Source organism: Pundamilia nyererei, unplaced genomic scaffold, assembly GCF_000239375.1.
Source record: "Pundamilia nyererei isolate P.nyererei 1_Seehausen unplaced genomic scaffold, PunNye1.0 scaffold00286, whole genome shotgun sequence".
Lineage (NCBI taxonomy): Eukaryota > Metazoa > Chordata > Actinopteri > Cichliformes > Cichlidae > Pundamilia > Pundamilia nyererei.
The window spans coordinates 629,182-653,522 of NW_005187687.1; the positions used below are offsets into that span (position 1 = coordinate 629,182).

Genomic DNA, 24,341 nt, shown 5'->3' on the forward strand with positions numbered 1-24,341 from the left:
ACGCCTGCATGTGTAGAAAATTAGAGTGAAAGAAAGGAAAAAATCCAAACAGAATCCAGTGCTGATTCAAAACAAGACAACCATGTATACACACACATTATAGTATACATGTAAAAGATAATGTAAGTCATACATGTCCCTAGAGTCTGTTGTTCCAGGCAGTTTCAACACCTGTAGCTTTCAGTTACACTGAATGCAAAAAAAAAAAAGGAAACACACACACACACAAATGTTGGTTTTGTTCTTTAAGCACACCTTGAGAGTTGTTGACTGATAACAAAACCCTGAAAAACCTTAGTGGGAGCCAAAACAAGGAGACAACACCCAGTGTTTTCCGTGCTGTTTTTCGTGCTATGGTGTCAGTGTTTCCTAATGTACTTGCATTGTGACCATTTACTCATTACCTACACCAGTTTAGGTTACAGTAGAGCACAAAAGGCAAATAGTAACCCACACACAGCTCATATCTGAGAATGCTCTTAAAGTTTTAGCTTCAACCTTTTATTTTTTGACTGCGATGTAAACAAGAGTCGTTAGCTTAGTCGTCAGTTACCGTCAGTTACGACGTGACATAGCTGCACTGACAAACAAACAAATAAGGGTCTAGGTGGGCTGCGCTGTAGTTGAATGTGACTGTGTAGTTGTGATATTGCGTCATCACTTCTGCAGCAATGTGTTGCTTGTCTTGAATTCTGTGCATTTCAATGTGAACTGAGTATGATGCTACAACACTGCAACCTGCTGTGGAATAAAAAAGACAGAAATCTCAATTTCCAATAAAATTTACAGTTAATAGAGGCTAGATAAGTTAGTTTCTTGCTCATTAAGCCATTTATTATATTATTATTATTACTGCTGTTTTGTTTTTTGTAATTCTGTACCTTAAAATCTTTATACTTCTGTTCATGGTGTTTATTACAAACACTAACCTTGAAATTTTTTTTTCTGTCAGCATTAATTGGTGAACAAGTTGATAGTTTTTGTTGTTGTTGTTGCCTTTTTTTTGAGCCTCTTCAGCAACGGTTTCCAAGAAAAAGACAATAAGGCAGTACACTGTAACTTTTAGAGGAATTCACTTGACATTCAGAGGATAGGAAACTAAGTTAGAGACTGAAGTTAGAGGTGGTTAGTTGTTCCAAAAGCCCACATTTCAAGAAAGAAATAAGTTGTGCAAATTGAATGCAGTTCATGTAGGAGAGAAAAAAGATGCATGTTTTTATAGATATAGGTTTCCTAGAAATGCAATCCTTTATACAAGGAGAGTAACAGAGACAGTATTTAAAAAAACCCAATAAGAGCAAGATTTATGAAGAGAGGTTTCTGAGGTTTCGTGATGAAGCATGCATCGCACCTACCGTATAGCCTTTTTCCGGAGGAAAGTTATAAATAGCTCTCAGTTTCTTTTTGCTTTCATGCAGAAGCACTTCAGAAATAGGTGATGTGTATTAACCCAACAGGCGGGAGCGAGTCGTACACGTGGGCAAACAAACGTCTTGGTGAACTCTTTATCAGTTCCCGACGCATCATTTTCAACTTCTTTCTCAGCCACGCAAAGCATAATTTCATCACAGCTTTGCGCAACCAGTGATATATATTTTTTTTATCACTTTATCAAACATTGTACCTTGTAATCTCTTTTTTTTCTGTCACACTTTGCCTCGAATTTACCCACAAAGTGAGAAATGGATAGTCGAGAGGTTCACAGGTGGATCAGAGAAGAATCGATTGAAGCGTACAAGACTAATTTGACATCTCTGCCCACATTTTTAAAACCGGAGCGTCGCCAGCTCCCACAGCAGTCATTTTGAATGCGCACACAAATGTTTGTATGTTCATGTGTGTGCATATGCTTTAGTGGTGGATACATGAAAGTCCTTTTATCTCATTGTTCACCATCATGCTTCCTCTTCTTACTGCCTCTATTTCACCTTTGTTGATCCTGCTTTGGGCCTCTCTGTCTTTGCTGTGACACTGTCTCATTTCCTCAGTACTATAAGTGTCAGGGGTTCCTATGTATGCTGTGGCTTCTGACTTGTCATTGTCATCACTGCATCGGACCTGCATATTGGTAATGTTGTGGGATACAGGACTCTGCAAACCTCTTTTTCTCTCTTGTAGCTTTAAAATTTCTTCCTGTTGACAACTTGTTTGTGTTTTTTGTCTTTTTTTCCTACATTTCTTTCTAAAAGTATTTAGTGGAGTTTTGTTTTCCCTGTTGAGATGATGACAGTGGAGCCTCCCCTGGATGAAGGGTGAGGATAGGGCTGTTACAGAGCCCTAAACTGTTACAGATGCTCACAGACACTGGGAAGTGACACTGAAAATACTGTTCGGATATTTCTGTGAAACCGTCATCGTTTTTCTCTCATTAATGTTTCTGCGTACCGCCCTTCACAGTCTCCTCCGTTCTTCTGTTTATTAAATGCGTAAAATTTTTCCACGCAATTTTCTAACCCCGAGGTGTGTTGTGCACTTTTAATTAAAACACTTTTATTATTGTTTTTAAAAAAATCAACATGGTGTATTTCATTGTGGAAAGAGCATGAAGTGACCTTTGACCTGCATATAACAGCCATCCTGTACCCTCAGCCTCGCCACAGTAGAAACCATGTTGTCTTTATAATCAGTTGATACAGCTGGTTATGAAGCAGTTTTCTTTGAATCTTTTTACCAAAAGTAAACTATAAACAGGGACATTTTGAACCCTGGCTGATAAATCGGGTGCATGGTCCTGTCTGTCAGCTCTTACACCATCACCATAACATTTTCTGACTCTTATATCATTGTTGGATAAAGATCTCTTTGACCTCTCTGCTTCACATTCAGCATACAGTATCCTGTTAGAGTGTGGGCTATCTGCAGGTAACTCACTGCCTTTCGGTTATAGCATCGTGCACATTTGTCATGCTAATTCATTCAGCCATTTTTAAAGTGTGAAGTCCTTAACAGTCACACGGGACGCAGGAAAAAGCCGCAAGAAGTAAACCTTTGTGTGACAGCTCCGAACACACAGAGAAAGCATAGAAGGAATGTGTGAACAAAGGCACCTACCTGGTGCCTATAAGAGAGAGAGGAATGTAGCCGTGTGTGGGTGTGTGTGTGTGTGTGTGTGTGTGTGTGTGTGTGTGTGTGTGTGTGTGTGTGTGTGTGTGTGTGTGTCGAGCAAAGCAGGTTTTCAGAGAAGGCTGGGAGGAGTATGATGACAGCATGAAAAGAAGGCCCTGCCTGTTTCTGGAGAGAAGAGAAGCAGCTGATGGATTAAAGGCTGTCAGGTACAGCACAGGAAACGGCTGATCTTGCTTGTGACAGGAAGGAGAGGGACAGAGAAAAAAAAGAAAGAGGAGCAGAGCAGATTCTGGCTATGATCTATGATGAGGACGTCGTCATATCAAAGGATGGGTCTTTTTGAATGACACTACAAAGGGACAAGGGCTTGGAGAGAGATGCGAGGCATGATGGGGCAACTGTGTAATCAGACATGTGACTGGTAGTAGTGGGAGCTGCCGAAAAAGCGAGTTTTCATCTCTCTTGGATTGGATTACCCTTGGATTCAAAACCTGGAGGTGTAGTGAAGCTCCATAGATGCAAATCCAAACCACAAGGTCAGCGCTGAAGTCAGGGAAGAAAGGCCTTCAGTGTTATACAATGATCATGGAATAACCTTTATGAATTTTTAGCCTTTGCAGATGATCTCTAAGCAGAGGGTGTCTTTACTTTGCCCAATCAAACTGCTGTAGAAAGTTTGAGGATGCTGCGAAGGAAAGAAAGCACACTATTACAATGCTATTAGTACTGTAATGCAGCCATTAGCTGCCTATACTACAGGAAGTTAGGAAGCAGCCTAAGAAAGGGCATCTGATAAAGGTCTGTGGTGCTTTTAAAATCGCTCTTACAGTAGATACTCTATTTAATGATTAATGTCCCCTAATAGAGTCCAACAGGAAATAGGGCGGTGTTTTATGGTCACTGAACAAGCTTCTGCCTATATTGAGGCAGGGAGATGTATGATTTTCTAAACACTTAATTATCAGCTTGTTATCATGTTCATTTATGTTAAGATTTGAGAACATATATGATGCTTTTTAAAAATGGCATAGCTGTTCATGGCTCCGGATGTCCTAAAATGCTTTCCTTAAGGGAATTCTTCACATTTAGTGCATGTATGTGTTTGGATTCATAAAGTAACTCTTTAGACTTTGACTGTTAAAGGTCAAGGTCTCTGTGAGACCTCACTTCAATCTCATTCTTTTTAACACAATGTATTTCAGGTATTTCTGTGCATCTGGCACACAGTTTGAGTCAAGGATGAAGAGATTTGATTGTGTTGTTCAGAGGTGAAGGATGATGAAATTTCTTGTCCATATGTTTGGATTTTATATGTTAATTATGGAAAGATGAGGGCAGCACTGGAAGGTCCTGGGTTTGAATCCAGTCAAATGGGTTTTTTCTGTGGGGAGTTTCCATGTTCTCCAGGTGTCTGTGTGGGCACACTCCCACAGTCCAAAACATGCACAGGGTTAAGTTACCTGGTAATTTTAAATTGTCCATAAGTGAAGCGAGTGAGTATGAATGGTTGTCTGTCTCCCTCTGCTAGTCCTGTGATAAGCTGGTGTCTTGTCACTGGGTACAGCCCTTCCCACATTGTCTTGAGGAAAACAAAATGGGTGGGATTATGACAAGATAGCTCCCTTTTCATACCCAAGACACCATAATTTTCAGTGGAAACACCTCTTTTATTACATTCAACAACGTAACTCGAAACTGAGTTTATTTTTGAAACAAGCAAGGTTGGATACTGATTGGTCCACAATAATCTTTGGGGTACACCTTGAAGTTATGGTGAAAGTACAGATCAGGATTGGGGGTCACATGAGAAACCAGGGCTGTTGTGGAATCGTTCTTTTTTATTTTCCCACATAAAATTTTTCAAAAACACAGAAGACACAAAGCAAAACAAGAACAAGTCAAATGATTTTTTAAATATATTTTTAATATATTTTGCATCTATATCAGAAATCAGAAGAGTGGCTGACGGGACTTTACAGCACAGCTGCACAGCTAACAAAATCTACGACCCATAGTTCCTCTACTGAGATGAGGAACAGCTACATTAAACTGTCAAATGTAACACAGAGGTAAACTGCATCTTGACTGGTCTGTGGAGACATATAACAGGGGAGGGGAAATGCTAGTTGCTGTTTGAAAAACTGTGAGGATAAGGGTCTCTGAAAGGATAAATAACAGAGGATAAATCACAAGTCCCCTGTTCATCAAAAGATGAATTTATTTCACAGCAGCAGTGCTAAACATGTGTTCTTGCAAAATGTAGCTAAAGGAGCAATCGGGACACAAAAGGAAAAAATAACCAAAATTATTCTATTCTAACTAATAACAGCAAAATAAAACTCAGCACCGTCAGGGTCATTATGTAAAACTAAACACCTGTTGCCCTGTTGTTTCCTTCCTGTGGTTTTGCTACAGTGGGAAAAAATAAAAATAAAGCGAGGTCTGAAAATTCCATTTAAAACAGGAAATGCAAGCAAGGCTGAACACTGTCAAGGTTTCTTTCTCTGTTCTTACTGCATTCAGTATTCAAGACCACAAATATGCAAATTACCTAAACAAATGTGAGAAAAGGAACAGAGCAAGCTTCAAGAACCATAAAGCATGAGCTTCGAGTACACTAAAAGGGCGAAAGGTTTAGGACACTGATCTTAAACTTTGAATTCAGGTAGGTAGCACCTGTCCATGCAGCGTGCCTTTGCAAACATTTGTGAAAGAATGGGTCGTTCTAAAGCGCTCCCTGGTACTGTGATACTGTAACAGGATGCAGCTGCTGCAGCATGTTAGTTTGTGAAATTTCTTCTGTCCTAGATATTCAGATATTCGATCAGCTGTAAGTGGTGTTATTGCAAAGAGGAAGCCACAACAACTCGGCTTCAAAGTGGCAGACCACATAAAGTTACAAGGTCGCTGAGCATCTGTAAAAGTCACTGATGCGCTCCTGACTAACTGCAGAGCCCCAAACCTCCTCTGGCATTAACATCAGGACAGAAATTGCGCACCAGGAGCGCCTATTGGTATGGATATGGGCCGAGCAGCTCCTGTAGGTGTAATGTCCATATACTTTTGTCAATACAACGTGAGAAAAGAAACAGAGCAAGCTTCAAGAACCATAGAGAACCAACTCTCCTATGTATTAAATAGGTACAAACTTGACTGCGTTTTGTAGCTCGCGTGCATCCTGGTCAGTATTTTTGTCGTTCGAACACAGAAGAGGAGCACCACAAAACTAAGTGCATGTGCCACATTTAACTTCCAGCTTCGAGTCTGCAAGGACTTCAGTCAGATGGTGTTTTTATTATTTTGTACACTGATTACATGATCACAGAGAGGAGCTCACATATATCCAGAAAAACAGAACAAAATAGCACAGATGACTAACAAGGCCCCTGTTTACCACAAATGTTGACATAGCAGCCATCATAGCATGGCTGTAGGCACAATCAGCAGTGTTGGAATAAATTTTGACCAGCCAGACTGCTTTGCTGGAGCTTTCTTGTTGCAAGAGCAAAGACGACAATTTCTCTTAACATTAAAAGTTTGGAGGAAGATTAGGTTTCCTCTCAGTCTGGCAACTGCTTGAAAGATTCTCCCTCGGCCCCTTTCTGCCAGTTTGTTTGCATCTTGTTGGCATGATGTAAACATGTAACGATAATGACTTCTTCTTGGCTTAATTTATTTTCAAAGTGTATATTTTTGTCAAATTATCTTTCTTTAACCTTAGCACCACTGTCTTTCGTCTGACCTCTCTCTGTTTCATGGAAACAATACCTATCTAGTGTTTGTTGGAAAGCCATGTCAAAACAAAGCATGACACACCAGCAATTGTAGATATGTGGTCTATAAAGATAGCAAAGTTAATAATAAACATTTCAACTGGGTAAAGGTCCTTCTGCTCTCTTTTCCTACAGTGAACATGCTGATATCCAAATTTATCATCTGCACAGTCATGTCTGTATGAATGTGCATGAGTGTTGCACTGTTTCTTAAAAATATTTCTTAAAAATTATGTTAATCCATATTTCTTCTCTGTCCCTGAGCCTAATTATTTCACCTTTTCACTTAAACACATCATCATTGCTTTGCCAGGAAAACATTTTGTTAAAATGCAGTCAGTTAGTCTATTAAATATCCAGTCACGATTACGCCACAGTTTTTATTGTTTTTATCGCATCACTAGCAAAGAAGCTCATTGACACTGGTTAATGCAAAACACAAAAGACGCCCACATCTCCTGTTGTTTCACATATTGTTTTTATTTTTAATAAAGCCACATTTGTTTATCGCAATTTATCCACCTCCCTTAGTGGGGAGAAGTCATTGCATGTCACCCATTCATTAAAAGATAAAGAAGTAAAGTTGGCCTGGCTATTGGTGCACCTAACAAACTGGTTCACCAATCTGTTGCCTGGCACACCCTTTGATGAGAGATGAGATAGCCTTTATTTGTCAGTTGCAGGTCTTTTGCCCACAACCGAGGGCAGGATCCTTGAAATTCAGCATAATTTCAAGGATCCTGCTTGAAACTGCTAAACTTCAGTTTGCAATGTTTCAGGTCTGAAAACAAAGATTAGAGGTAGCACATTTTAGGGAGGAAAGAAAGATAAGCTTGCAAAAGCTAACGTTTAATGTGATTAGAGCATTACCCCCCCCGAACGCTGCTAGACGCACACATGCTCACAGAGACTCAAAGATTACAAATCTTTGCCTTAGGCTTTGCTTTTTTGTATCACACATTTATAAGTCAGCCACTATTACGTAACGACTGCGTTTGTGTGTATGTGTGAACGTAACAGAGGGAACTCGTGCAAGCGATAAAATACCTCTGTGTAGAATATTGAATTATGTCAAACTCAAAATGAGGCTCTCTGACAAATCGAAAGAGTTTGCTTTCCCATGCGCTCGCTTACAGTTTGCACATGCGCGCAGATGAAGCTCGCGGCTTTTAATACACGCATTTAACCAGCACTTCCAATATGCACAGTGATTTTCTAAAAGCGCTATCCCTTTTCAGCGTGTTTTTAATTAAAGAAAATAAAGGCTCCTGCGCATAATTTATACGCTAATGGAGACTAACATTGTGGTTCTTTTTTGTGTCTTTGGAAAATTACTGAGAGCTTGCAACGCTGTTTCTTTTTCACACGTCTTTAAGTCATTTTAAAAAATGCAACAAATGTGTTACAGGTTACCAGAACATGGCCTATTCTGTAGCATTTAATATTTACAGCCAGAGAGCAGTGACAGAAAGAAAAGTGACCTCTCCGCAATTGTCTGTGAAATCACTGACGTAGAATTCATTAGTATTTAAAGTGCTGTGCAGCTACATTTCTCAGGTTTACAGCCGAATTTTCTCCAGATTTAACGGGCAAGTCAAAGCGAGCTGGCTGCTGGATCCAGCTGCCTCGCTTTAAACAGACCACAGCCGGGTTAATCACCCATGTCCTCTCTTAAATTCATTCATGCAGTTATGAATCCGCTCTGACAGCAGCAGCTAACCTTATTGCGCAGACTACATATAAAGCTGCTCTAATATATTCCCACAGGATGGCTTCCCACTCTGTAATTTGTTGACTGCTGCAGAGGGTCTAAAGAGCAGCAATACTCTTTAATGCACTTGTAAACATACACACAGACACATGCGTGCATATGCACACACAACAGTGCCTTGAGAAAGAGTTGAGAGCGGCGCTCAGGGAGGAATAATTATAGATGGCATTAAGTTTCCTGCTCTCCTCCGTGTGCAAACGGTGTTTAGCTAAGAGGGCTTGCTTGCTCACATGTTTACGGCATGGCATTTGTTGGCAGCCGGGTCACATTAGTGTTAGACTTTGTGAATGTCTGGTCTGCAGTGGAGCAGAGAGGCTCGACAGGCAAAAAGCTGTGTCACCAATTTTCCACATAAGTAACCTGTTTCTTTATTGTGTTATTTTCAGAAGCAGCCAGGAATAGGAGCAAGGATGCTTCCGCATTCTGTTACTGGAGCTTGCACACTTTCGCGTCTCCAACGGGAGGGCATGAAAGTGTTTGCAAGCTCTGCAAACACTTGCTAAGTGACTTCTTCTTCTCCTTCTCGCAGCTCTACAAGCTCTGCAAGCTAGTGAAATGTTCACAGTGCTAATTTCTGGCATTTCAGAGTGCGTCTGGCAGTGGGTTAGGATGTAGTATTTGTATGCATGAGTAACTAGCAGTCTGCCTGGAGATATGTGTTTGTACTGTGATTACGCATGAATTGTTTTCCTCCCCTTACCTGGAGCAATTGTATTTGTTAGAGAGAATAGACTGTAATTGAATATACTTCCCTGAGCTGGCTGTGCAACCTCATTACCTTGCCCTTTTACGGAAGAGAGAAAGGCGAAGTGAGCCTCTGGGAAAAGGGGGCAGGGAAGGGAAAAATGGCAAGGGAGAGCTGAGATCTCGACTCAGGTGAAATCAGAATTAGAACAGAGAGGGAAAAGGGGAGAAATTCATCTGTAGCAGCATAGCTCAATGTAAGGTCTTACACCACCATGAGCCACCAGAACACAAGGACTGGTACTTTTCATTGATGTCCCTGAAGTGCACACGAGTCTTTTGTAAAGATTTTTTCTTCTAATTTTATGCTCTGATGTTCCAGGTGGCTTGCACATTGTTCACAAGTCCTGCAGGAATTTCAGTTCTGTGGAAATCTGGCGGCTGCACTGGCCATAGCATGAGATTTTTGCATAATTTTGATACGCAAACCATTTCAAACATTCTCAGTTGGAGTGGAAACATCTGCATCTGTCATGCATTTATTTTTTCTAATAATTTGCATTTTCCAGGAAGTACACTGAGAGAAAGAGACTTGTAAGAATAGAGAAAGCAAAGAAAAAGAGACAGAGAAGAGAGGCAAAGGCAGAAATTCACCCTTGTGCTGACATATATAAGAAGAAAGGCTTAGTTTGCCTTGTTTAACCCAGGCTAGCTCAATTCTTCTTGTTATTCCAGCCTTGTACATTTCTCCACTGTACGCTGTACAGAGCCAGAGATTGATGGAGTCAGTGAAAGAGACAGAGTGAGTGAGGTGATGCAGAGACTGCAGCAAGCATGGGAAGATGGTTTGATGTGACACAGCAATGGAAAATGGGCAGGGGTTGGGGGTGGGAGGTTGAAGTGAAGCTATCCTGTAGGTGTTATCAGGTTAAGCCGCTCACCACTGGCTGTCGCCATGGTGACACCATGGTAACTACCAGGTGTTCTACTAGGAAGGAGCAAAACCTCTCGTATGCAAAGGGGATTCCTTTGAATCTCACTTTGTGCTCATTTCTGCTTCTTTTCTGCATTTGCCTGTAACGTTCAGGTGTTTGTGTTTATAACAATCAAACAGATGGAACAGTGTGCATGTTTACCTTCAGGCATCTGCTCAAAAGCTGATGCAAATTCATGCTTTTATGATCTGTGTCATCAAAGTTGTTAAAGGTATATTTTGTGAATCACAGCCGGAAGCAGCAGTGAATTATTTCTAGCGTTTCCCAGTTGTTAAAGGTGTGTTTGTGTGAGTCTGTTTGCCTGGATGCATGTGTTTGTACAGAGTGCACCTGCAAATAGATGAAAAAAACACACACACACACAAAACTGTAGCTTGAAATTATCTTATCTCATTATTAAGTTGATTTAATCTCTTAGAGGCACATTTACCTGTGTTTGTGCTCATTATGTTTATTGTACGTGATGTTTTGTGTATGTCATATATATATATATATGTACATGCTTCTGTATGGCTCGTCCATGCTTAAACCTATAAGCTGATTTGGTTACGTACTTAAAGAGATCTCAGTTTCAATCCTTTGGTGTTAGCTCTGTTACATCACTCCACCCGGCTCCGTGTGTGTGTGTGGCGCTCAGCAGAGTGGGTTTGGTAGGACACGGGGTGTGGTGTAGAAGGCTAACAGATACTTGGCACATGGAAACACACTGACAACAATGACACACGTGCTCGTGCCATGCGCACACAGGGGCCCAGCCACACAAATACAGTAAGCAAAGACAAGCACACACCACTGAGTTCTGCTCTTAGAGGCACACTGTACCACTGCTAAACACATATCAGGCCTCTTATCTGCATCCTAGTGCTCGGCAGTTTAATTGCTCTGCAAATTAACGGTTCTAAATGTACACCCCCACGTGTGTTCAGTTCACTTGTGTATATTTTCTCACTGGGAGCTGGTGATCTAAGGTGAGAGAAACAAAATCATGTGGCTGGAAGCAAAACACGTGTGTCCCTCTCATTTATGTGGTTTTTTTTTAGTTGCACAATCACATTGGTGAATAATGACCGTGTCTCTACGCGGGGCAGAGATCACCACTGAGGGTTTTTTTTTTCTCTCTCTGTTAAACTGCAAGTATGTACTTTTTTCAGTACAGAAGAATTCAGTGGATGTATTTTTGTAATGTGTCAGCCGAATTATCCAGTACACATAATGAGAGTTTGTATTCAGTAATAGTGAAGTTAGGTAGTCAAGGTCAAGTTTATTCAGATAGCGCATTTCCAAACAGTCCATGCTGCTTGCAGTGCTTAACAATGTAAAATGCCACTAAAATAAATAAAATGCACCGCACTGATGCAGTAAAATATAGAGAAAAAACAAATAAATAAATAAAATAAGTCAATTAAAACAACAACAACAATAACTAATACTGTTAAAACCAAAATGTTTAGGTCAACATGTGCTGTGGTAGTGTTTAAGTTACTAAGATGCTTCACAATCTGATTTATAAATAGTATCAATCTTAAGTTACTCAGTGATCGCACATTGGAGGGGTTAAATTCTACACACAAATCCAGGAAATTAACCTAAAAAATACATACATGACATGACTGTGGAAACGTAATTAAAAACACAGGTGACTAATTACATAAACTACAGTACAAAACAAACATGGATACAGCATTTCTAATTTCAGGTAAAGGTTTAAGAAAATCTTTAATTTTAGTTGCCTGAAAAATGTCTCGCTCAAACACCTACAGGGACAAAAAAATGAGGAATGGTAAGCGAGAGACAAACTTCCATTCAATTTCAGACTTGGGAACCAAAGACAAAGAAATACAGTTTGAGGGAATTGAGAAAGCTGAAGAGGAAGTTGGAGAGACTGATGGGAGTTCATCCAACGGAAGGATGTTCCTCAGGGTCTTCATATCCTTCTTCTGTTTCCTATTAAATTACTAACTTGAAACCGTGTGCTTCCTGACCCAGCTCTATAATCTGACATATGGGACAGCTGTTTGTTTGAATGTGCATTTTTCTCTGTCTTCATTTTTTGTTTCTCACATTCACTAATGCTGGTTTTTTGTTTTTTTTTTGTTTTTTTTTTGCTTTTACCTGTGTTGCAGATAAACCTGCGGCTGATTTTGGTCAGTGGAAAGACGAAAGAATTCCTCTTCTCTCCCAATGACTCTGCAGCAGATATCGCCAAACACGTTTATGACAACTGGCCAATGGGTGAGTAGCTCAATTATGTTTTGCTATTCACATCAGATACATGTGCATCGATATGCAGAGGTATGAGTCTGCTATAAATGTATGTGCAATATAAATATGAAAGGAATAACAAGTTCCTACGTTATGAATAAAATCATTGTGGTCTAAGGCAGTCGCTTACAGTACGGTGAAAAGGTTTTCACTGTACTAAGCACACCCCAAGATTCAGTAGCTTGTAGAGCCACGTTTAGCAGCAATAACACAAATGATTTTTCTGCTTGACTGTAGTCCCATTCTTCTTTACAGCATTGCTTCAGTACGTTGATCTTTAAAGGTATTCGTGCACATCTCTCTTTAAGGTTGTCAACATTTTAATTAGTTTGAGGTCTGACTAGGCCATTGCAGCACCTCGATTATTTCCTTTTTCAGCCATTCTGTTACAGATTGGCTGCTGTGCTTGGAATCATTGTCCTGTTGCGTGGCCCAATTTCAGCTAAGGTGCAGCTTTCAGACAGATCTAACATTTGACTCTAGAATACTTTTGTATAGAGACGAGTGCATGGTTGACTCAGTGACTCAATGACCTGATACCTGGGTTCTGTGGCTACAGAATAAGCCTACCTCTTAAGCCCTCCACCACTGTGCTTGATAGAGGGTATGGGGTATTTGTGCTGATATAGTGTTTTTGGTTTTCACCAAACACGGAGCATTCTATTGTAGACCAACATCTCCACTCATTTAGAGGCAGCTTTGCAAAGCTAGTCTGTGCTGCCCTGTTCTTTTTAGTGAGAAGAGGCTTTTTCCCGTTTACCCTTTCAAACAAAACCATACTTGTTCGGCCTTTTTAAACTGTACTATTGTGAACTTTGACATTTAAAATGCTATCTGAGGCCTGTAGAGTATGAGATTTAGCTCTCGGGTTCTGTACAGTTTTTTTTTTTGCATGGTCTGACGTTGGGGTGAACCTTCTGGGACATCTCCTCCTGGGAAGATTGTGGCTTTGTGTTAATACACACCTCACCAACAAACTGCCAAGACTTTTGTTTTTATGGACGTGGCAATGCACTCATGATCCGTACAGCAGTACAAGGGTACTCCTGGAAGCAGTCAGGGCACACTTGTTTTTTCTCTCTTTCCTCTTTAAGATAAAGCTTTTCATATATTTGATTAATTCTTACAGACATCTACAAACTTATTTTTACAGTAACCACACTTTCAAAGCTGATTGACTTTTTTTAAAAGTGAAAAAGCAGGTTAAATATATATTCTTATAATAGTAATCTGTAGCAAAAGAAAAATATCATTGTCTCCAGCCTGCAGTTGTACTTTTTCAGTTCACTTTTTTCAGTATTGGAAGTTTTTTTTTTTTTCATGTTTGACATTTAAAAACTAAAAAGCAACACGTGTAAAATGTACCTGCTCTACACCAAACAGTCAGCAACGAGCTAGCGAAGACGGTGGATGATTGTGGAGCTGCTCTAGCTTGTAATGTGCAAACAAGATTAACGGACAGTTCAAGGTTTAGGTTAACAGCAAAATTAGCATTAGAGTTGACTTTCTTTCTTACCTCGCACCACAAAGGTGCTTATAACACGGTTGTATTATTTATTTGATTTACATGAGAAAGATCTGGGTTTTCACATCTGCTTTACACATGTCAGATTTTAGCATCAGCTTTGGTTTTACTTACAGTTCTATATTCTTTAACATTTTTGCATTTAATATGTGGTGTTTAATAAATATCATCATTACGCAGGCACAGCTACCAAATCTCTGTAAAAGCTCTAATTAAACAATTTAACTGTAAACAAATATTTGTTAATTTGCTTAGAAACTACTTGATCAGACTTATTGCTGTCAGACCAACTGCTAATTGCTTACGTGCAGGTCTATATAGCAGTGTGGGGAATGTGCATATCTTTGGTGTAGGGTAATTAGAATGAACTCCTTTCAGCCTGATTATCATTGCATACAGGAATGTGGGATCACAGTGCAGCCGCTTCCTTTCTGTAATACACCCACTTGCCTCGCTGCTGCTGTGCACCAGGGTTAGAATTCATTTGATACTGCCCACCTTACGTCACCTTCAAAACTCTAGCTTTTTCCCACGGTGCCGCTAATGTACTCCGGTTTAAGAGAACTCCACGATGCATGAAAAACTACAAATTACACAGTTGGACTCGAATTCTCCTCGACAACAGAAGTTTTCCGTTCAATCCCGTCAGTGTTGGGAGCACCCTGTGTTCCTCCCAGACAACCCATCTGAACCCTGAGAGACCCAGAGCAGGCTCTCAGTCAGCAACAACACCCTGCGCTTAGCTAGAGACAAACATCTGGTGGCCAGACTCTGTTGCTGCGCAACTCCGCACTCTCGTTTCTCTCTCATTTAATGCGTTCACTTTTGTCCTTAGCTCTTCCCGAGCCACACCTCGTCTTCTTCTTTTGCCTCGGCTCTTTCTCACGTTCTGTAGGGCATCCCGCAAAGCCCAAATATTATACATTCTGCCTTTAAGGATTTAAAATAAAGGCCCTAAATGTCTTAAAATATCTTCAGTGTGGTTGTCTGTGGTTCTTCTTTTTTTTTCTTTCTTTACCCGGCAGCAACTGATTTCTTTTCACTACACTGTGTTCAGCATTTTCATCACGCCGACACAACAGCTTTTTATACACAGCTTTAGGATTCTTGTATATTGTGGCCTTTGAAGTACATTAAATTGTACTTGTGAAATGTCAAATTAATACTTCATGGAAACCGAGTAAAATAAGAGGTAAAAATGAACCAGCAGGGCTCCTTTTTCTTTAACTGTCTCCTCCTTTCTCTCTGCTTTCCTACAGACTGGGAGGAAGAGCAGGTCAGCAGTCCTAACATCCTGAGGCTCATCTACCAGGGACGTTTTCTACACGGCAACGTAACACTAGGAGGTAAGAAAACACTGAAGCTACACCACCCAGAGAAAATGGCTCATTCGCTCATAGACATGCACACAAAATCACAGCCGTGCGCTGCTGGAAAGTTCTTTGCTGTTCTCATCCTTTTCCTGAGTCACAGAACAGAGGTACCTCAGTGCTCTGGACAAGCTTGCTTTGACAGGGAAAGAGGGAGGAGAGAGGAAATAGAGGAAAAAGAGGGGAAAGAGGCTGGTCAGGAAAGAGGGAAGACTGGCGTTTAAAGGAGACCTCAAGTGGTACAAAGGAGAGAGAGAAAGGAAGCGAGAGTGAAAGGCAGAAAAGGACGTCTTCTCTTGTGGAAGGCCAGTTCACTCTCTCTGGCTTTTAGGCTTTTTTATCTGCCTAACCCAATTTAGACTTGACTGGTGCTTTGTGGTTAACGGTGTTACAGCGCACCCTAACCCTTTTGCAGTCTTCTATCTGCCATCCATCTGATAATTCCCTTATCTTTTAGCATGTTTGCACATTAACACAGAATCCTTGTTGAGTACAGACACACACATTTTAAAGCACACACACAAGTTGCCAACTATTACATGTTAACAGCAGTGTGTAGTTTTAAAAGTTATAACTATATATGAACTTATGCGAAGCGGTGAGAGATCCTGCAAATTTTCCTTCTTATTTTGTGTATTCACGACGTTTCTGGGCTCCAGCCTTTAGGCAGTGGTTGTTTAACCCCATGCCAATTACAGCTGCGTGTGTAGTCTGAGGACTTTGTAAAAACCTATTGAAATAGACTGTGCCCAGCTCCAACAACGAGGTAGCAAAACTCTTATTTAAACAGAAGCAGGGTTGCACTGAACAACCTGTTATGTTATGCACCTATGGCAGTCTGTTGTGAGCGCTACCTTTTCAACTTGCTACTGCTGACGAGCACTTCTGACACACCCACCAAAGGCGAGGGCATACCACAGCGTCTCATGGAAACATTTAGATGAACCTGGAGGCACCATTTCAGACTGAATGTGCTCCTTTTCCATCTCTCTCCTCTGGTGTCTGTGTCATGGATTTTAAAAAGAGCAGCAGGTCTGTGTGTTTGTGTGGCCAAGGGCGAGGCTGTGCTACACACACACGCATGCAGGGCCGAGTGGCGTCAGTGGACAGGATGAAGCGTGCATTTATGCTGCATTCATACACAATCCGGTGGTGCCTCACCTTCCTGCAGGGTTGTTCCAAGGTGTGTGGGTGGGTTGTTTTTTTGTTTTTTAGGTTCGTTAGAGTGCTGTGAGACAATAATAAAATAATATTTTACAATCTTATTGGCTGCTTTTTCCTTGCTGATGTTGCTGATTTACTTTCAAGCGCACTTATCGACCTCTGATTTTACTTCTTTTGGCTTCTTGACCCAGGCTGCAGGCGCCAAGTTGGATTATATTATCTCTTTAAGGGGTATCCAGCAGCTCATCTATTGGTTTTGGTCTATTCGGTATTACAAAGTTGTTGTTTTTTTTATTGATATTTCACCTGTCTTCCTCATAGCCATTGCTTTCCCTTATTTTTCATACTAACATGAATGCCTACCAATAAAGCTCAACTGATATGTTGGCAGGGCAGATATATTGGCTTATAGTAGCTAATATATCAGTATTGGTAAATTAAAATTTAAAAACTAAAGAAGAAATGGGGAAAAACACCCTTCAAACATGTCACATAGCATGTCTACCAGAGGGCGCTCTGCAACCTCCACATTTGTGTTTTCTCACTTTTGTCTGCTAACTACTCCCGTTGAACTTGAATCCACTGTATACATGTGCATGTACATACTACACTCTACACGTGTGTCAGATATTTTGTGCATTTCTTTTTTTAATTAATCCTTTTTAGTGTTAAGTATCGTTTAATTTGCACCTTTATTACTGGTAATTATGTTGCAATATTATCTGCAAATAACAATAAAACTTGGAACCGAGTCGTCTTATTCAAGAGCAAGAAACTAGCCGCTCCTTCAGCCGCTTGTGAACAGTGTTTTAAATGATTCAGTTACATATGGATTCAGATTGCCAACAATTTCCTCATGTTCAAGTGATTATTATTCTGCAATCCCACTTTAATCACATAATTTGACAATTAAATTTTCTCTATGTGTAGCTTAGCATTATCCAATCTATAATTTACACTCAGTTTCAGAAAGCTGTTAAAAAGTCATGTTATACTTCTGCTGAGTGACACTGTGCAGGCAAATATAATGTAGCTCACTGAATAACCTTTTCATCCTCTCCCTCCTTCTCTCCCTCTCTCAGCTCTCAAACTGCCCTTGGGGAAGACCACAGTGATGCATTTAGTTGCCAGAGAGACTTTGCCTGAGCCAAATTCCCAAGGTAACCAGCTCCCCGTCTCCCCTTTTTCCTTTCAGGAGGCTTTTCACACGCTGAACAACGTTAAATGTTCTGCTCCCAGCCATTATTTATTTCTGCACATGGCTTCTGTTTTAGGAGCAGCCACTAGTGCAAATAATTGGCTCCTTGAAGTGTATCCCCAAGATACAACACACTGTGTAGAATATAGCTAATATAAATCATGCCAGAAGATTTGCTTCATTTTTTTATGACTATGACAAGCGAATAGAGTTCAAATGGACATCAAGTTCTCATACTGGGTATCTGTGAGCCCATGTGAGGAAGAATGAATCTGAATGAACTTTTGTTATGTGGAGAAACAGTTACAAAGTTAGATTTGAAGTACTCATTATGTGAATTGTACAAAAGACCTGAGTCGCCCCTCTTTTTTAATTTCTGGTCTTGTATGTTTTTTATAGTGCTCTTGAGCAGCAGTTCTCTAGGCTTTTTAAAGTTTGGTTGCTTTTTCAGTCCCATCCTTGTACCTGACCATTTTCAGAGAAATGTTTTTTATGTTTATTAAGCCACCTCACACTGACCTGTGAATAATTTAAGCATAAAAAATGGAATCTAACTTAAATAATGAGCCAGCGTTTCTTTAGTTGAATCTATGAAAAATCTCAAAGACAACACAGTCTGAGAGACATAAAATAGCATGTTTGCACCAACAAGTTGATTCCCAAAGAGCTGTTAGGCAGATGTTTTTAAGGAAGTGAAACAGAGAGAAAAGGCTGAGATATGCCAAACTGCACAAGATCTTGACTGAAAACCAATGGCAATGGAGTGATGAATACAAATGTGACATTTTATAGTTCAAATTGGTATTAATATGTACGTTGGAGGTCAGGAGAGAGGTACAACAGTGACTATCTCCAAGCATCTGTAGAATTAGATGACTGTGGAGGCTGTGTCATGGTTTGGGGCTATATTTCAAACAGTGGTGTTGGAGATCTTAGAAAAGTGCCATCAGATTTTGATCCACTATGAAGTACCAACTGGAAAGCATCTGACTTACTACATTTAATACATTTTCAGCATGGCAATGATCCCAAACACACTGCCAAAGCAGGAAAAGCATTAAAACACAAAGTCAGGAGCACTATCACTCATGAATTGGCCTCCCCAACCTTATTAAAGCAGTGTTGGATCATCCTGCCTAAGAAAGTTAAGCCTGTGGTCATACCAAATCTCGATTTTCAAGATTTTTATGCTGCATTTCCACATTTCAGTAAATTGCAGCACCGATTTCCCATTTTAACAAAATGTAAAGAAATGAGAGATGGGTTAAGACTTTTACACAACACTGTAAGTGTAGATTTCAGGAGTCTACATTAAAAAAAAAAAAAAGAGGCAATGTTGCTTCAGGTACCACTAGGAAATGTAACAAACTCAAAGAGTTTGAGCAACAGATCCAGTCTCATGAAATCCCAAAATGCTGCTCAGCTGTAGGAGATGGAGATTTAGACCTTCTTTTATGAGCTACATATGTTATATGGTTGTAGTATATCAAAAGTATTTCCATGCAGTGTTGCAGTATCTGAACTTGGCCTACAAGTATGTTTCTAAATCTGTCCTTTTGAGGTGATGTCTGACTATTGAGCTGAGTAACTCTGTGACAGTGCTGTGTGGGTGTTTGCTTAATCATGACGTTTGTGTGCTGTGTGTCCAGGTCAGAGGAACAGAGAGAAGACCGGGGAGAGTAACTGCTGTGTCATTCTGTAAATACACACCTCCACCGCCACCCCCTTTCATCCTTTGCATCCGTTCTCGCCCTCCATGTCCTGGACCTAATGAGCTTGTACCTTGTCCTGTAGCCTGTCTACACTGCGAATACTCATAGAGACATTTAACGAAACAAACAAACTCGCACTTTCTCTGTTTTTCCCCTTCTCCCTCATACACATGCATAGAAGGACAGCAGGCTCAGGCTGATCCAGGACAGACTTGGAGAGCAGTAAATTGATTAAAGATAGAGTTGATTCCTTTGTTGTACTTGATTTGCTGTCATAACTGAAAATGAGAAGGAACTGGATTTGCATGTTTTTTTTCTTTCTTTCTTAATGAAATCCTTTTGAAGCCTTCTGCCATACACATGCATGCACACACACATTTGCAGTAAACACACACACACACACCTTGTTGAGCCATCCTCAGGCGGTCTCTTACAAGTCACCTTTCTAACTGGCTCTTTACTTTGGCCGGTTGTCATTGTAATGCAGTGGCCAAATTTGTGCGTGTGGCCTTGTTTTCTCATACAGACCGCTGAGAATTTTAACCACTAACAGCTCATCAGCATACCAACAAACGCGCACGCTCCGACTTCCTGTCCCCACATCGAGCCGCGCGTGCTTGCGTGATACCCCTTAGTACGGCAGACAAAGCGCAGACGTGCCTGATCAGAGAACTCAAAACATGACACGCACACACACACATAATAACACACACGTTTGTGCCCTCTTTACTGCCCTCCTCTGCATGTGCCCTTAAAGGTCGCAAGAGAGAAACGATTCCCTTTTTTTATGTCGAGAGCGACACATCCCACTCCTTTGAGTCCGCTGTATTTTAGCCAAACGAAGCCTAACAAGCAAACAAATAGAAAACAACCATTTTTTTAAGGTCTTGTTTTTCGATATTTGTTTGTTCATGATTTTTTTTTTTTGGTGACTGTGTTTTGACAGTCCACTCATATTATCGACCGACTAGTGTTGTGATTAATGAAACATCATGCCAATTTTCTTTCCGTGACACGCCGTCGCTGTCTCACTGTGCCCCCCCTCCCTTTATTTTTATAGCAGTATTGTGAAGGATCTCTCAGACAGTTGCTTTGTAAGCACGGACATTAACTCAGAAGGAAAAGGGTCCTTATTTGTCTTAATTTGCCTCTTAAATCTGCATTAATAAGTCCAGTTTGCACAACTAAAGCATGTGCTCCTTCATTAGATTAAAACAAATGTATAAAAAGCTTTGTTTTATTTTATATTTTTCCAGTGGAAGTAATGTTCCAAACTAAGGTAACATGTGTAGAATATATTTAATATGAATCTTATATAGAAAATGACGACTTTAGATCTTGGTGATATACATTATATTGGTGTTTAGTCTATGATTGTGTATACGGTTAGCTTCTAGCCAGTTCACAGTCACTCTCTGACAATGTCTTGTGCTTAACAGCAGCAAATCCTCCCTAATCATTTATGGACTGATGGATTTTTGTTTTCTTTCTTTTGTTCTTTCTCTGTTATTATTCATTTCTTTTTCATTTGTTTATAAAGTAATATAATCCTGTTTCTTTGTGGGGTTTTGTTGTTTTTGCTTTAAAGAATCGCTTTGTAACAGCACTAGGTCTTAAAAAAATATTGTTTATATTGATCAGGGTTCAAATCTGTACAGAGATACACGTTTTCAAACCAATTGTAAATAGCACTAATGCTCTCCCCTCCCCCCCTGCAAACTTCAAAATGGAATACATCTGTAAACTAAATAAAAGTTATTGAAGTGCGCTACCTCGTTGTCATAATTTATTGCACGTGAACTGTAATGTTTTAAGCGCCACTGACTAATCATTCTAACAGCATCTTAGCTCACAGTCTGTGGGACTTTAACCAGAGGGCTGAACAAGACGCCGGACTCCAATCTTCATCTTAACAAGTTCAGCAAATTATTCTAAAAAGAGTTTTTCTTGTTACAGTGACTCTGGTATGTTGAATTTCACCTTGAAACTATCACTCACAGGTTAGTGTTGTAAATAGAGGTGGGCCAAAATTTTGATTCTTCAACTTCTTGGAACAAGTAAAACACATTTAGTCTCTTTTGAGCATCAATATCACAATAATTTAACAAAACTGTAAAATTTAGGATGATGGTGCTGTTAACAGAGAAGCTGCAGAGTATCCAGGTCCTGTGGCTATAAACATAAGCCCAAATCATGACTGCTCCACCACAATGCTGAAAGTTCGTACGAGGTGTTTGTGCTGATATGCTGTTTGATTTTCATTGAAGCACATTGCTCCAAAAGTCTTTTGGTTTGTCCAGATGCAGCTTTGCAAACCTAAACCATCTTGCTGTGTTTTTTGTTTTTTGAGAGAAAAGCATTTCTACTGGCCAAAAGAACAAGCCCCGTAGTATTTTTCTAATTGTACTGCCATGAAATTGACTGTTTAACGTGCTAACTGAATCCTTTAGACACAGCTGAATGCTCCAGATCTGCAAACTGTCCAAACCTCTGTTTTTATAGGTGTGCTCACACTTGCTGATGATCAATTAAACAAGTCCATTTAATTAGAAGCAGCTGGCTGCTACTTATCCTTATGGAAGCAGTAGGAGTATACTTCAGAACGCTCCATAGAGCGCTATGAAAACTTTTTCACATGACTGTATGATGTAGAATAGTAAAAACCAGTAGCGGGAGCCTGAATGATTTTATCTGTTTTCTGAGTTATATCAAGATATCACTTTAGACCTCCTGAAGCTGAAAGCTCCTTATTTTCATGTCTCTGTAGAAAAGATGAATGTGTACCAAGATTACACATCATCACAATCTGATGGTGGAATCAGACAGGCGGTACAAACTAACAAGGAAGCAACACTATCACAGTACACATTGGAAAAAGTAAGTGAGTATGTGGGAAACATCTTGCGGTATGCTGTGATGCACAGAATTTGCACGGCTTCATTAAATATACAAAAACACATCAGGTGGGATGTTAATCCACCAATTTTAGCGGTGGTAGAGATGTTTTAAGTGTTTAAGGCTGTGCTACACAAATAAGAAAAAAACAATAGACTTTGCTTAAATTTGTAAAAACACTCTAGTAATAACAAAGCTGATTATTCAAAATGATGCAAAAAGTCTAATAATATAATAGCAGTGCCGCTGACACTAGAATTTTATTGTTTTACTGAAAGTTGTTGTTTCAGTAAATGATCCAAAGACTTTTTCAACTGATGTGTAAGATTGCTGCATAAGTTATTGATGCACTCTATAAAGCAATATTTTCAAATTCAACATTATTGTCAAGTCTGCAATTTGTTCAGGACGCACACACAGGATCGAAATGTTGTTTCCTCCTTTACTTGTTTTAGTTAAATGAACTTAAATGCTTAAATGAAGTATCAGCTATAAATATGAATAATAACATATTTGTAGTTGATACACGCAGTAATGATGCGCAATTATTGCTGCGTTTAAAAATCTCAGGTGTTTAAAAATGTAAGGGGTACTGCAGTTTTTTGTGTACAAAATATTAAGTATTATTAAGTATTGCAGTAGATCTTATGACGCTTCAAAAATGAGTATGGGTACACTGAAAGAAAAACACTACAGATGCAACAACTAAGCATGTCTGTGTGCAGGAGTATGCTTCCTGTGAGGTGACAGTCAACAGTTTCTCACTGGATAAAAACCCCTGATTAAAGCTTGTGTTGTTTCTTGTGTTCAACACGTCAAGTAAGTCAGAATGTTGACTCATTCAAAGTTACAGATACAGTCGTACACAGCGAGAAAGAATAAACTCTGATTTGTAAAAAAAAAAAACACACAAAAAAAAAACAACGTGATGGCATTGAGTCACTTGTCGAGTTTGCTCAACGTCGAGTAGACCAAAGTGCAGCAGGAGGAGCAGCACAGAGAACAACCCAGCCTGCTGCCCTGGGAGAGTTTTGCAAACGTGTTAAACGTCATGTACTCGTCTGCTAACGACACACTGAGCAAACAAAATATGTTACATGTGTTATTTGCTCAGTGGTTAAAGAAATAAAAGATATCTGTCTGAGAATATCACTAGGTGTAAAGCAGTGCAGTGTAAGAGAAGCATAAAGAGCTATCCAAACTGAAGATGCTGACTGTTTCTGTGTTACCAGTGGAGTCCTGTGTAGTTTTTGTCCCTCCTCTCCTCCCTGCAGCCATGCTGTGTCACAGTAACGCGGGCCACATTTAACATGAATACAGCTATTCTTTCTCGAAGAGACTGGGTACAGACAGAGCGGGCTGTGGTTACAGTAGTGAAAAGCACCACTCTCTGTGTGTTTGTGTGTGCGTGTGAGGCATTAACCATGCCAGCATCACTTCTGCTTTGCTTCCAAACAATACACCAACAGTATTTATACAAATCAGTGTTCCCAAGGAAATCTGAGTCTCCGTAAGAACTCCTTATAATTTGCAGTATGAGCTAAATATCTGTGATCTATACAAATCCACATTTAAGTGTTGAGCTTGGCTGTAAACATTAATAAAACATATCTCTCATGCTTACTTCAGACCACAACAACAGGGTTAAAACCCTGGTGCAGTGATATCTTCTCATGAAGCTTCTCTCAGCATTCCTTTATTGTGCTTACATCGATTATAAGGGAAAAAATATAATTATGGAAAAAGATCTTACAAACAGAGTTGCAAGGCAGGAGTTGAATTCAGTGGGTGAATTCTGTTTGCAGTAAAGATTGAGGATGATGCCATCTTCTGGCAGAATACTTCTATGACAGCTCATCGTTCCACACTATAAATGCACATGTCGTCTGATAGCTTTGAGTATTTATTTATTGTGTGTGTGTGTGT

At 39.9% G+C, this 24,341-nt stretch overlaps 1 protein-coding gene across 1 annotated transcript in view; it reads left to right on the forward strand.

Moving 5' to 3' along the window:
• Positions 1-21,291, forward strand: part of ubl3a (ubiquitin-like 3a) — a 35,529-nt gene extending 14,238 nt beyond the window's left edge. Inside the window, exons 2-5 of the mRNA XM_005750770.1 lie at positions 12,413-12,521; positions 15,336-15,422; positions 17,693-17,770; positions 19,458-21,291. Coding sequence (XP_005750827.1) covers positions 12,413-12,521; positions 15,336-15,422; positions 17,693-17,770; positions 19,458-19,510 — 327 coding nt within the window. The 3' untranslated portion in view covers positions 19,511-21,291. The remainder of the gene's footprint in view (positions 1-12,412; positions 12,522-15,335; positions 15,423-17,692; positions 17,771-19,457) is intronic.
• The last annotated feature ends 3,050 nt before the right edge of the window (positions 21,292-24,341 follow it).